At 50.3% G+C, this 14,547-nt stretch overlaps 1 protein-coding gene across 8 annotated transcripts in view; it reads left to right on the top strand.

Moving 5' to 3' along the window:
* The window catches only part of ASAP2 (ArfGAP with SH3 domain, ankyrin repeat and PH domain 2), a 173,300-nt gene that overhangs the window by 146,415 nt on the left and 12,338 nt on the right, over positions 1-14,547 (top strand). For all 8 annotated transcript variants that reach the window (XM_072771135.1, XM_072771134.1, XM_072771130.1 and 5 more), the window contains exons 17-22: positions 5,020-5,209; positions 6,512-6,597; positions 8,395-8,510; positions 9,356-9,423; positions 10,709-10,822; positions 12,794-13,046. In XM_072771135.1, the coding sequence (XP_072627236.1) occupies positions 5,020-5,209; positions 6,512-6,597; positions 8,395-8,510; positions 9,356-9,423; positions 10,709-10,822; positions 12,794-13,046 (827 nt within the window). The remainder of the gene's footprint in view (positions 1-5,019; positions 5,210-6,511; positions 6,598-8,394; positions 8,511-9,355; positions 9,424-10,708; positions 10,823-12,793; positions 13,047-14,547) is intronic.

Below are 14,547 nucleotides of genomic sequence, written 5' to 3'. Positions count from 1 at the left end.
AGACACAGCATCTGCGTTGAAGTGGTGAGTCTGGATCCAAGTGTTTCCAGCAGGAGAGGAAGAAATGAGGAAAATGTGAAAAAAGAGAGTAGAAAAACCATTTACAGAGACAGCATTGCCCTTGGAGTAGCTTGAGAGGGAATGGATGGCACAGGTCCTCCTAAAGGACATTGGGTGAGGAACAGTGCACTGTGCTTGGAGAGAGCTTTCCCAAATAGGCAGCACACAGGCTCATAGCAAAAGCTGAGGACTTCAGTGTTTGTAACCAATTTGTTGGGACGTGCCTTTGGGAAGCTGGGATCATAGGATCTGTGTTCTTCTGCATTGGGATGGGTAACTTAATGCAGTAAGATAGCCTAGACATCTAAGGGCATGAACACAGCCTGTGGCCATTATACACCCTGTCATGTATCAGATATCTGAGATGACCATTTGGTTGGTGTTGAATTAGAGCTGATTCATGTTGGACTCCTAGAGCGAATGTTTGTGATGTAACATTTCCATGAGATTGGATACCAGGTGTGAGCCTAAGTTATTGTCCTTTCTGGATAAAGACCTGAGTTCCAAATCTGTATTCTTACCCAGACCTGGAAAGAGACAGTATGAGATGTAGAAATCCAGCCCTAGCCCAGTGGTGGGACCTGGGCAGGCTTGCTGGCTTCTCTGAGCCTTCTCCTCTGATATAAGCAGGAGATCACACTTCCCTGCTCACAACGCCATTGGGATGATTATCAGTGGGATGGTGAGGTGACACATACTTAGGTGGTGTTGGCAGCTCTGTTCACCATGGGTGTGGGCAGTAGAGGCAACGTAAGTGCTACACAGCGATCCCACATACCCCTCAAAATTAGCGTCCTCTCAATTTAGGTTTTCAATAGAGTTACCCAGAAGTGAGCCAGCTCTTCCTAGGATAGCTAGATGATCCTGTTTAGTAAAGGAAATTTCATAGTCCAGCATATTTATTTACAGTCTAATTGATACCTATGCTTAAAAAGAAGGTACCAGTGTCCTGAAATGCTAGAATAATGATCAATTTTGAACAAAGCATATGATAATTTCATCCAATACCAGGGGTGCTTTATAAAAGTAAGGAATTTGTTTATTCTAGGGCCAGATGATTCTTAAAAAATGATCACTGTCTGCTTTGAATCCTTCAATATAAATGTTCTGTCTACATTGAGACCACCCCCCCCCCAACCTTGGCACAAATCAAAAGGAAGTTTAGCTCTCTCTCTCTTTCCCCCCAGAATGAGGGCCAGTGTGATAGCAAGATGCCACCTACTTTCATACCTGCTCAGGTGAAATTAACTGCTGGGCTCTGTGCTTCTGTAGCATTGGGCTCAGTTTTAAAACCTTTCATCATGGGGCTCCCTGCTCAGTGGGGAGTCAGCTTCTCCCTCTTCCTTTCCCTCTGCCCCTCCCTGCCCAGCTCTTGCACTCCTGCATGTGCTCTCTCCCCATAACCCCCCATCAAATAAATCTAAAAAAAAAAAAAAAAAAAACCTCTCATCCCACTTTATAAAGTATTGACACATATTTCTTTAATAAATTGTATCTTTCTAATTTTTGTATTTCCCGCCACATCATGTTGCTTGTGGTGGTTCAATACATATTTAATGAATCAAGGAGTCAAAGATAAAGTCTCAGCTCAGTGGCAACTTATTATATAAGCCAGTATTTTACTTGCAAATGAAAAGGAGTGTACTGTTTCTGTCTTCATCTCAGAAGAACATACCATCTGCAGATAAATCTGCTGAAAGGGAAGCCAAAGACCCCTCTAGTGGCCTGTGAATCCCCAGATTTTGGATTTGGGTTGGGTGGCGCTATGGAGAGATAGAAATAGGTGAAAAGAGGAAGCCCGCTGATGAATGTCTGCTTGTGGAGGCAGCACCGTTCCTCCTCTGTGAGGAACCCTTACACAGGCCCATCCTTCACAAGTACAAGAAACCTCTCTTGAACATATGCCAAGTGTGTTGTTATTTTAAGTTCACTGCTTTTCTCCAAAAGTCTAAGCCTTTCCAAAAAAAAATAAAAAAAAAAAAAAAGGTGTGGAGGGGATTGCACTGGCAGGGTGAACTTCCTTCACAGCACCATAGAGCGTGGTGGTGCATAGAGCAGGTGCGTTCCCGTACTTGTGTAGGAATGACCTTCTGGGGATGCAGAGCCCTGGGCAGATGAATAATACATTAAAAAATAAGTGAAGGGTCCAGTATCTCTTCAGCTCCATCCAAAGGAGGCAGGGGAGATCACAGTGGTGATTGTCCATCCCACAAGGATTATTGAAACTCCCTAAAACTTGACAGCCATCTAGTCCAACCACTCATAATAAGAGATCTGTAGGATTTGAATCATTGTCAGATTGGCCTGTCATCAAGCCCAGAGAGTCCCTGAGCAGTTCCCTGTGTGCCAGGCTGTGCCAGGAGACCTCCTCAGGGAGCTTGCCAGCTGTTAGGTCCCCCACACCTTTTTTTTAAGGTTTTATTTATTTGAGAGAGGGAGAGGGAGAGAGAGAGAGAAGAGAGAGAAAAGGAGCAGGGGGAAGGGCAGATGGAGAGGGAGAAGCAGATTCCCTGCTGAGCATGGAGCCTGATGGGAGGCTCGATCCCAGGACCCTGAGATCATGACCTAAGCCAGAGGCAGATGCTTCACTGACTGAGTCACCAGGTTTCCTTTATGTCCCCTTAATAAGCTTCAGTTTATTTTTCTGTAAGGTGGAGACAAAGCTCATAGCCTTGTTGTCAGGACCAAATGAGACTGCACGTCTCACTGGACCTGTAAGCCCACGGGCAATGCACCTTTGTGAGGTGACACATATAAAGTTGGTTAGCACAGTTCATGCTTTCTGCATTTTCTAAACACCCAGGTGGTGGGTGTCTTAGGTCAGGTCATCAACAGTGGGGAGTGAAGCCCCTGCCACCTTCTCAGAGCCTGGAGTTGACCTGCCCACTCCAGCCCTGGTGTGCTGCAGCACGGGCCCCGGGGTGGAGTTGACCTGCCCACTCCAGCCCTGGTGTGCTGCAGCACGGGCCCCGGGGTGTTGACCTGAGGGACTCGTGACTGGTGCTGATAGCAGATGCGGTTGGCACAGCCCTGGTGGCAGGATGGGAAGGAGCAGTGCCTAAGCTGAGAAGAGCTGAGCAGGTTTCACTTGGCACCATAAGCCCCTTCATTCCATGCTGGTGTTTCTAGAATGCTCTAAGTGTGCTATCTCGTGTCACCTGCAACAGCCCAGTGAGCAGGTGTTGTCACGGGAAGGGCTTGTCTGCAGTGCCCTCAACAGGGAGCAGCGGAGCCAGTGTGAGCAGCCATCTGACCGAGACCCTGGGCCGTGCCATCTCTCAGAGCCAACCACCAGGCCCTGGCTTTTCCTTCCCCCTGCACCCCCCACCCCAACTTTTTGAAATTTCAAGGTACTTCACACTTTCCAGAAAATAGTTTCCAGGAAAGAACCAAGGGCATCAATCTTGTCAGTGCCATTCTCCCTATGTCTCTGTTCATCTACTGGCTAAAGTTAAGTTTTTGTGTTATTGGTGGAATTTAGTTTTCTCTGACATGCTTTTTCTTTTTTAACAGATTTAATGAAGTATAATTCATATACAGTTCACCCATTTAAATGTAAATTCAGTATTCATGTTCACAGAGTGTGCATCCATCACCACAATTTTATTTTACTTAAAAATTTTATTTGAGAAAGGGAAAGAGAGAGAGCGCATGCACATGAGTATTGGGGAGAGACAGGGGGAGAAGCATATTCCCCGCTGAGCAGGGAGCCCAGTGTGGGGCTCCATCCCAGGACCCTCTGAGCATGACCCAAGCTCAGATGCTTCACCAACTGAGCTATCCAGAAGTCGCATCACTGCAATTGTAGAACATGTTCATCCCCCCGAAACAAAACCCCGCACCTGTTAACCAGCACCCCCTTCTCCCCCAGCCCTGCTAACCTACCTTCTATCTCCACAGATTTAACCCTTCCAGGCATTCCATGTAAGCGGGATCATACTGTGTGGCCTTGTGTATCTGGGTGGCTTCTTTGACTTTGTGTAACGTTTTCAGGGCTCGTCCATGTGGCAGCTTGTGTCAGTACTTCATTCCTTCTATGGCTGACGAGTTCTCCATTATGTGGAGAGAGCATTTTGTTTATCCATTCCTCAGCTGATGGGTTTCTGGGCTGCTCCCCGTCACTTCTCACCGGGTAGCCACAGGGACCTTAGCATTCCCTGTGCCTCTCGGAAATCCCGTCTGCGTCTTTTATTGCTCTGCTGTTATTTGTTAAGGTCATTGGAGTAAGATGCTGAGAATCCTCTGACCAGCTGCTACCGTTTTTCTTGCTCTCTACATTTTAAGTTCATCAGTTAGTTCCAGGGCCCGGCAAATGTCAGTTCACGTACTTCTCACAGTTTCATGAGGGTACATGGTACATGGTCGGCACAAACCTACCTTCAGGCCTCAAGAGATGAAATTCTTGTCCCAGGACACACTATCAGTGTGGTGGCGGTGGAAGTTGAACCCTTGCTTCTTTGGGCTTTCGGGAGGCACAGCCATTCCTTGCTGGGTGGGAAGGTAGGGTCTGAACACAGTGCCGTGGGGAGGCCAGACTATACACCACAGAGCCGATAGTTTGCTCTGGTGCATCAGACATGTGGTGTGTTTCTTTCCTGCCAGGCACGGTGCCCACAATTGAGAGGCTACAGTCTTCACCTCTGAGGAGGGCCTCCCCCTCTGCCTAGCCTGGCTGCCTACCATTGGCCCCTGAGTAAGACCCAGGCACCCTGCACCAGAGCCAAGAGGCCTCTTGTGATGGAAACTGGAAAGTGTCAACGCTTCTTAAGAGGGGGGCTCCAGGTGTCACTGGATGTAGGCACTGCTGTGGTCACACGGTGGCTTGCTTCCTATACGCCAGCACTTCCTGCAAGGAGGGCATATGCTGGGTTTCTTTAAATTGTTAACAGATGATGGAAAGTTAGATATGTTTGAATAGAGGCCCTTAATCGTTTACAAGGCAATTATGCTTGATTTCAGGAATGCCAGAAAGGACTACATTACTGCCAAGTACATTGAGAGGAAATACGCGAGGAAGAGGCACGCGGACAATGCAGCAAAACTTCACAGCCTTTGTGAGGCCGTCAAAACAAGAGATATTTTTGGTTTACTCCAGGCGTATGCTGACGGTGTGGATCTTACAGAAAAAATCCCACTGGCCAATGGACATGTAAGAGTGTGGCCTGCTACTTTTAGAAAAAGATGGGGGAGAGGGCGGGGGAGGATGAGGAGTGGCAGCAATGCTGACAAAGGCGTAAGTCTCTGGAAGAAGATAGCACTGAATTTTAGAAATTGGTGGTTTATTCTTAAATATAATGTCAGCCCTGGGAGGAAAGTCCAGTCCCTAGGGGAAGGGGGCATCTTCTCAGGGACCCGAGCAACCTAGCAGCAGTCCTGTCCCTGATGAGCAGGGAGCGTTGGTGCCTCCTGGGCACATGGGCAGCTGGCAGCCAGACTCGCAGCAGCAGCAGCAGCTGCTGAGGCTACCCTAGGAAGGAGAGCTCCACAGCCTGCTCCCTCCCTGCGCCCTCCTCCCTGGGGGAAGTGGAGTGGGAGGGACATCCCCCAGTCTTCCAGGAAAACCTTGTTGAGAGGGTAATTACGGCCTCGAGGTGGGGTGGGATCTTACCTTTAGGATGGATTACCAGTGTCACAGGCTGGCGTGTATCCTAGTTCTCTTCCATGGGTGACCTTGTAGACACACACTCATTGGCTGGAAACCTCCTTACTGTCATAGGGAAGGTGCAGGGTGCTGGGCTGTTACCTCTTACCATGTGTTATGTGGAGCCTGATATTCAGTGTTTAAGAGAGAGAGATGTCAGGCCCAGTGGTCCAGGGCAGAGCACACTCAGCTCGGAGCCTTGCCGCAGCAGGGGATGGGGGAGTGGCCCTAGCTGGCAGCGCAGGCCAGACAGGTGGATTGGGGGCACCTTCCTCCTTGCTCCATGTTCCCTGTTGCATGAGTATTTCCTTTGCCTCTTGCCCACATACCTGCCTGATGAGACAGCCCTCATCAGGTCTATCCTTCCCCACCTGCCAGAGCTCACTTTCAGGAAAGGCAGTGGGGTCAGGAATCCCCTGAGCCCTCTCTGTAAGTGTAGAGTGAGAATCGTGAACACGGGCAGAAGAGACTGGGTATAGGAGGCCTGGGGAATCTTCCTGGTTTCTTTGAATGGAGAGGTGACACCTGTGCTATTGGTTCAGGGGTAGGACACGGAGATTGAGGGGACTCTGAGATGAAACCCCTGAATTTCTCATTACTTCCTGTGGCAGAAGGAGGACCAGTCTGGACATTGCAGGTTCCCCAGGGCAGAGTTTGCCATGGAGATTAAAGGGGCCAAGTGTCTGAGAGATTAAGGGTTTGAGAGAAAGAATAAAAGGCTTTGGAAGAGACAGACGTGATTTCACTCACACTGGACACAAAACTGAATGCTCCCCTTGGAATTCTGGAATGTTTCTGTTTCGTCTTCAGGAGCCAGATGAAACCGCCCTCCATCTGGCGGTCAGATCGGTGGACCGGACTTCTCTCCACATCGTTGACTTTTTAGTCCAGAACAGGTGGGTGTTCTAAAATTAGGGGAGGCGTTTGATTTTGTTTCTTGGTATTTCCAAGGAAGGATCAGGTTCCTGCTTCGTTACATGGCCAACATGCTGGGATTTTCCCAGGCCTGAGCATGAACTGGGGGGCAGGAAGAGAGCTACCATGAGTGGGAGCCCCCAAAAAGCCTGAGAGTGTGAGGACAGAGACCTTTCTTGGTTTCTGCAAGAAATCTTCTAGTATCTGGGACTCAGGGGATATCTGGGCGAAACATCTGCTGAATTCTGGGTCCCGGAGGGCAGACTGTCTGGACCCCATTACCACCCCGTGTGGACAGAGCCATCCCCGTGTTTGTCCATCAAGTGCCTCACAAGAGCCAGGCAGGGTGCCCTGAGCAGTGGGGAGAGGAGAAGGGGACGCACAAATCCACACATGAGCCACCTGCCTATGCTGAGATTGTAAACTGCAACACTGGGTGGGTTGTGGGCATTTGCTTTGGTTCAAGAAGCTGTTTCTATTTTTTAATTAGAAGTTGCCTTTAAGGAGTGTGTGCACGCCGCTTACCCCGGCTCCTTAGCCCTGTTGTTGGGCACATTCCACCCACCTCCCTCAGTGCATCACCTGCCTGGCAGCAGCAGGCCAAACACAAAGATCCATCACAGTGTATGTGGACTCCCTGATGGTGGTTTGGGGTGTATGGAGGGGGGCTGCTTCTCAGAAGCCACCGAGAGTGCTCCAGACGGAGTGGAAATGTCCACAGTGCAAAAGCAAGGTCTTATTTTGCATTTCTGCCTTTCCCTGCTGTTTCTGGAGGACGAAATGGCCGGCGGTAGGGGAGCTTGAGGCAGGTTGGCAGTTTGCTGGACTCCGTGGAAGCTGCCCACTGTAGGAGGCTGAATGCCCACCCAGAGCATCACAGTGGCTCAATGGACAGTGGACGACACAGCCCGGTGACGCCATCCTCCCTCCGCGTAAACTCTTGCTGCGTGAGAAGGGAAATCCTGCTTCCTTTTCTTCCAGCATTGGAAGCAGGGCAGCAGGAAGAGGGCCGAGATCAGAAGATGAGGCTCCTTTTCACCCCAAAAGTGTAACAGGTTCTGTCCTGATGAAAGCAGTAGGTGTCACCTGGTGGCTGTCCTCCATCTGTCCTTCCAGCGGCCACAAGGCCCCAAGTGCCCCTCCTGCTCAGCCACGTCTCAGGGCTCCCTCTAGCAGCAGGTTGAGTGGCTTTGTCTGAGGAGCCCAGTGTCTTTTGGGGTAACCCGGTCTTGTTTTACGTCAGATGACTCTGAAATCTCACAGCTTCCCCTCTGGCTGTTCTCAGGGGGGCGCAGGGCCAACAGCCTCAGAGGCGTTTTCGCATTCTGGACTTGGGGAGAGGTGGCTCTTCCCCTTCCTTGGCAAGAGTACCAATGATATAATGAGAAAAAGCTCTCCCTGTCCTTTTGGGGAACAGGATGACGGGTCACACAGGTGTCTCGAGGCCCCGACAGACCCTGCAGCTGGGCACTGCTGGGGAAGTGGGAGGGATGCCGTGGTCCGGGGCAGGCCCGGGGGAGGCAAGATGCACACCCCCTCAGCCCCCCGCTCGGCAGCCACATGGGTGCCTCCTCCTGGCCTCCTCCTGGCCTTCCATCCACATGGAAGGGCTGGCACCATGTCCTACCACAGAGGAGGGGGACTGGGAGGAGTGCCCTTCGGTGACTTGATGGCCGGATGCCTCCTGCTCACGTGCCCAGGCCCCCCCGCTGGGCAGTGCTGCTCCGCTGGCCCATGACTCACTGTTCCTTCTCTTGCCCTGCCCGTTTCTTGGCCAGTGGGAACCTGGATAAACAGACGGGGAAGGGCAGCACCGCCCTGCACTACTGCTGTCTGACGGACAACGCCGAGTGCCTCAAGCTCCTCCTGCGGGGAAAGGCGTCCATCGAGACGGGTGAGTGGGCACCCCCCTGGCTCCTAGTCCAGGTGCTGGGCTCCTGTCATCTCAGGAGACCACAGTCCTGCCCTCCAAAGGCGGGGGCCTCCCCTGCATGCTCTGTAAGGCTGCTGTGGTCTCCCTCCATCTGCTGCATAGACTTTCCATCATTGGCAGGCATCCTAGAGGTTACAAGAGGCAGAGCACAGACCCTGCAGATGTCACTCGTGCCGAGGTGAATTTGAACAAGATTTGGGGCATCTTGCCCTCTTGTTCAGGATCTCCACCACCCAGGACCAGGTTTAACTCCTTCCTGACTCTGAGTGGAAGGTTTATGGGGCGGTGGGGACTCACTGTTCACCGCCCATCCTGGCACCAGGTCTCCTCCACGAGGGACCCTGATCTGCTGGGCCTTCATCCCTCTCTCTGCCAGGGGACCTTGATGTGCTGGCAGCCAGCCGGAGGGCAGGCAGCTGTGATCACATCATGAAGAAGGTTTGTGAAGAACCATGAACAGGAAACAGAAGAGAAGGCACACACCTGCTTGAGCCAAGTTTCTTGCTTTTTTTTTTTTTTAATTAATAACCAAACCTTATTGATGGAGGCTTATTTAGAAGAAAACACACATTTTCAGATTTACAGGCTGACAGGAGTTCGTATCTGCATCCGTGGTTAGCTCACCCTATCTTTTGAAGTCTTACCGGCCATACACTGCTGTAGTTCTGTGCAATTGTAAGACCAGTTCAGCCCCCATGCTCAGTTTCACTTGCTGCTGCTTCACTATATCTTCTTTTAATTGCCTCGCCAACCAGACCTTTTCTTGTTTTTGCCATAATGTCTCCTTTTGTTGCCCGGCCTTTTAGCTAATGAGTCCGGAGAGACACCGCTGGACATCGCCAAACGCCTCAGGCACGAGCACTGCGAGGAGCTGGTGAGTCTCTATCTAGCATAGATGGAGTCAAGGCACCCTTCCTGGACCAGGGTGGGGGGCCCTGTCCTCTGTGCAGAGGGTCTTCCCACATACGGACCTTAGAGGGATAACCAGGAGAAAGCGTCCTGGGAGTCTTTGGAGAGGACATGACCACCCCTTTGTAGTGACACCTGAACACACATCAGTACTTGATGGTTAGACAGGTGGATGGTAGCTGTGGCATTATCTGGGGCAGGTGGAGGCCACCACAGCTTTGGCTCTTTTCTGGAGTCTGTAAGCCGCTAGCTCTTCCTCCAGCAGCAGCATCCAAAGCTGGTGTCTTATTCTGTTCCCAGTCCCAAATCCTGTGGATTGTTCTGCACCATCTTTTCCTGTCCTGTTCTAGAAGAAGAGGCAGTATGGCCAGTGGACAGAGCCCACAGGGTCAGGCAATGTAGGGCTCCCCCACCATGACGTGGGAAAGTCAGGCCAGTGCCAGCTCTCCAGCTGTCTCCTTAGTTGTTAAGATGGAGTCAGCTTTGCCAGTTTATATGGTTGTGAGAGCCAGCATTGCCCTCTGTGAAAATCAGTAAGTGCTCAATAAACAGAACAGACAGTAAATGCCACCCAAGGTGAGAAGAGTAAGAGGTACTATTCCTAATACTTGAGAGGCACCTTATGACATGGTTTCTTCTGTTTTACCAACGAGGAAGGAGGCACAGAAGGGTTCAGTCATTTGCCCAAGGTCACCCAGCTCCTCTCTGGCTGTGGAGGAAATTAAGGGCTAACTCACTAAGACACCCACGGAATCTCATGAATTCCCTTCTCTCCTGTGTATCTAAAATGGAGCTGGGGGAATCCCTGGGTGGCTCAGCGGTTTAGCACCTGCCTTCGGCCCAGGGTGTGATCCTGGAGTCCTGGGATTGAGTCCTGCATTGGGCTCCCTGCATGGAGCCTGCTTCTCCCTCTGCCTGTGTCTCTGCCTCTCTCGCTCTGTCATGAATAAATAAATAAAAATCTTTAAAAAGAAAAATAAAATTAAAAAATAAATAAAACGGAGGCTGGTATCTACCTTCCTTGAAAGAGTTGCTAAAATTCACATCCTTTTTCTGTGGGGCTTGATCTATCATGCTGGCCAGGCTCGGTTGGGTCAGCATTTAGTGGACACGTGCATTGTCCTCTGAAGTTGGGAGAGGGATTTCTGTGGGCGGGCCTCACCCTGGAGGGTCTCTGCCTCTGCCCCTCCCCACCGCCCATGGTAGCCCACCTCACAGGCAGCATCACTGACAGCCCTTCGTTCCCTCAGCTGACGCAGGCCTTATCTGGGAGGTTCAACTCTCATGTCCATGTCGAGTACGAGTGGCGACTGCTCCACGAAGACCTGGATGAGAGCGATGACGATGTGGACGAGAAATTGCAGGTCAGTGCCATTCCTTGGGGTGCCAGGAGTATTGAGATGAGCTTTGCTCGGAGCCTTGTGGATCCTGGATTAGAATCAGGGCACAGAGTGGTTCTGTTCAAGAAGTAGAATTAACTCTGCTTCCATCCATCTCAGTAGGTGTTTGTCTTTGCCCTTCCCCCAACTGTCACTGGTCTCCAGCTCCTACACGTGTTGATTTAAAGGAATGTCCCTTGTATCATCATTGTCAGCTGCCCACCTTTTGATCTGAGATAAAGATATAGGGGAAGCCCTCGCACAGTGGATGTGATAAAGAGCTGGAGGGTCCCCAGCATCATAGTTCATGTTCACCTAGTTGATCTTCAAAACCTTAATTAGAATCATTAAATGACCATTAGAGCTCTGGGTCCACCTTTTTCCTTTATCAGATAAGAAAATGTCTCAGGGAAGTTTCGAGAGAGGTTGACTGAGGCCAGCTTGAGGCCCAGACTGAGGGTACTTGCTTCTGAGTCTTGGGGGTGCCGCTGGCAGGTGACCACCTTCACGCAGGTCTTAGAGCTGAGTCAGACTCTAGCAGATTGACTCCAGAACCCACACTCCTGGCTGCTATGAAACCAGTGGGGACTGCCATACTGCCATGTAAAGTTTTGTTTTTACGGTAGGACTTGAGTGTCCTGATGCACATTGAGGATGTCTCATTATATACGTGTGTGGCATTTCCGATATCTCCTTGACTATCCTTGTTTGTGGAGCAGTCAACATCCATACTTAAAATTTCTTAGACTAAGAAACTTCTCCACTGAGTTAGCTATAAAACAGTGTCCAAGTGAGAAGAGCTGATTCATGACTCATGTTATACTTACCCTAAAAATGTATTGTAAACATCGACCCCAAGGCAGGTATACACATTAGTGTAGCATGACCTAGCAGGTCACACAGTCCAAGTAAAAGTGTGACAGCAAGTGCTAACCCTCATCCATTCCCTGTTTCCACCAGAGATGGGTATCGTTCATATAGTCATGGGCTTTGTTGAATTTAAAATATGCGCAAAGAGAACTAGCCATCAAGTTCTGCATACCTGAGCTGAGTTTGAGCCATTGGGTTGGCCAGAGCCTTGACTGGGTGGGTGGTCCTGTGAGGGGACATGGGGTGTGACAGCCAGTACTGTATCTGCCAATCACTGTGCTAGAGAAGCAAAATTCTACCCATTGAACAGATGAGAAATAAGGTCAGCAAGTTAAGATATTTGCTCAGGATCATAGCTCTTATAATGAAGCTGATATTTGAAATGAATTAGGTCTGATTTACCCTGATATCATGCACATGACCTTCAGGGGAGCAAGGGTCAGCAAACCAAAAGGGCCAAATAATAAATATTTCAGGCCTCTTGGCCTAAGAAATCACCATCTCTACTCCAACGACTCAGATGTGCCAGGGTGGCCTAAAAGCAGCCATAGATGATATGTAAATGATTGGGTATGATGGTATTCTAATAAAACTTTATAAAAAAAGATGGCGGCCCACGAGCCATGGTTTGCTGACTCTTGAGTTAGGGGAATCTCAAGAATTCGGTTCATAAGGGAAGAAAAACATCAGTCCCCTGAATTTGCCGCCTAGATGTTGGGGATTGATTGCAGCTGGTTGTTCAATTGAGAGCTTGTTTACTAATGGGAAATCCAGTGAAAACACAGATCTAGGTTAAAATCACTCTGGCTAGTAAAGATGAAATGGCCAATGCTGTAAATCCTTCACAGAATAGAGAATTGTAAATTATAAATCATGGTTTTGGGGGTCATGTGTATCTCCAATAAGAGACATGCTGAGATTAACTTTGAAATCTTGTGGTTCTCATGTAACATTTGAGAGCCAAAAAAGGCACCGTGCCCAAGTAGCCGCAGTGAATGTGAGGTGGTCACCAGTAGAGTAACGCTGAGACCAAGAGGTCAGTGTGTGTGTGCATGCCACATACCTCTGCCTGCCATCCCTCCGCAGCCCAGCCCCAGTCGGCGAGAAGACCGGCCCGTCAGCTTCTACCAGCTGGGCTCCAACCAGCTGCAGTCTAATGCCGCATCTTTGGCCAGAGATGCCGCCAGCCTGGCCAAGGACAAGCAGAGGAGCTTTGTGCCCAGCATCTTGCAGAACGAGACGTACGGAGCGATCCTCAGTGGCAGCCCGCCACCCACCCAGCCTGCGGCCCCCAGCACCGCCAGCGCCCCCCCGCTGCCCCCACGGAATGTTGCCAAAGGTACTAAACTGCTGTAGCTCCTGCCAGTGCATGAACAGTATGGTTTGGTTTTTGCTTTGGGAAGCTTATAGTTGCTTTGCCCCCTGCTAGATGACATTTGGGGCTTTTTTGGTCTTATAGTTATGCTGTTGGCATCCTAAAGGAGCTCATCATTCTTAGGATGCTGAATGGTAGTGGAACATCTGGCTTGATCCTTATTCTGGGCAGAGGTGTGGCATCTGTGTCACTCAGGGAGTGCAGGGACGCCACCAGGGCAGGTCTGAGGTGGGTGGCTCAGCTCATGACACTGGTCCTGTGAGACATTTTCCTGCAGACCTTCCTTTTCTCTCTGCTTCTGCCACTGCCCCTCCCTCTGCCTTTATTCTTTGCTATTTCCTTTCGCCCAGCCTGCATTCAGCCAGCTTGTGATGCCTATGGTTATTTTTTTTTTTTAATCTCTGTGATTCCCATGAAATGAAGGGTAAAAAGATGCTAATTTGGTAAACAATACTCAACCTAATTGTAAAGATACAAAATAATCCCTATATCCAACCAGGGCCTTCAGGGCCAGAGCTTGCTAAGCTTACCTTAGTTGCTCTGTCACAACAGAATGAGTTTGACTCAGCAGATGCTGGTTTTTATTTTTATGAAAATGGAAACTGAGGCTCCAAAAGTTAAGTGATTTTCCCAGGACTGAAGGCCAGCTAGCCAGTCTGCTCCTTGAAGGCAAGTCCAGCACGTGGCCGGCACAGCCTCCCAAGGGCTTCCCGTGAGAAGGAGGGACAGAGCCTTGTGGGGTGTGGTGTCTAGGCACTGGGACTGCTGTGGGCTGCTGGTGGTCCAGAAATAAGTCCCAGATTGCCGTGGTGCAGTAGCTGCTCTCTGGGAGGGGATGTGGGCGAGGGCGGTGGCCCTGCCCCCAGCACTAGGGAGATTGCTCAGGGAGGCCCAGAGAAGGCTGATAGGTCTGTTGTCCAGGTCACACCCCCAGGAGTAAATTCCCAAGAGGTGAGTGGGTGCTGCCCAGGCGGGCCCCAGAAACAGTCTCCTCACCTCCCCCATGGGGCCCACAGCCCCTGCATGCCCCCACCCCAGGCAGGGCCACACCTGGCCTGATGGGGTGACTCCTGAGCAGGAGGGAAGCTGCAGGCCAGGTCCCACGGCTGCCTTTCTCCCTGTCACCTCCTTGCACTGGCGGGGAGTGGCCCAGGGCAGCCGAGGGCAGCAGCCACAGTCTGGTTCTTGTGGGGCCTCTTGTCTCCCCAGCCTCTTCCTATATCCTGTGTGTGTCTACTAATTTTGGAAGCCTAGAACTAAAATGATTTGGCTTTTACTGACTTGTGTGTCATGGGAGGAAAGATTTTGTTTTGCTCTGTTGGTCATGTGAAAGGAATAGAATTTTTTTTTTCCTAAAGTCTTAGAATAAGAAGGTTTGGGATTTTTTTTTTTTTTTTAACTATCCGTGTGGTTAGTTTCATGCCATCCTTTGATGGTATAGATTGTCCTTCATCCCTGTAGTCCC

Source organism: Canis lupus, chromosome 12 (genome assembly GCF_048164855.1).
Source record: "Canis lupus baileyi chromosome 12, mCanLup2.hap1, whole genome shotgun sequence".
NCBI lineage: Eukaryota > Metazoa > Chordata > Mammalia > Carnivora > Canidae > Canis > Canis lupus.
Note: the sequence above shows the minus strand (reverse complement) of the source record. Positions and strands in the feature narration are given on the sequence as shown.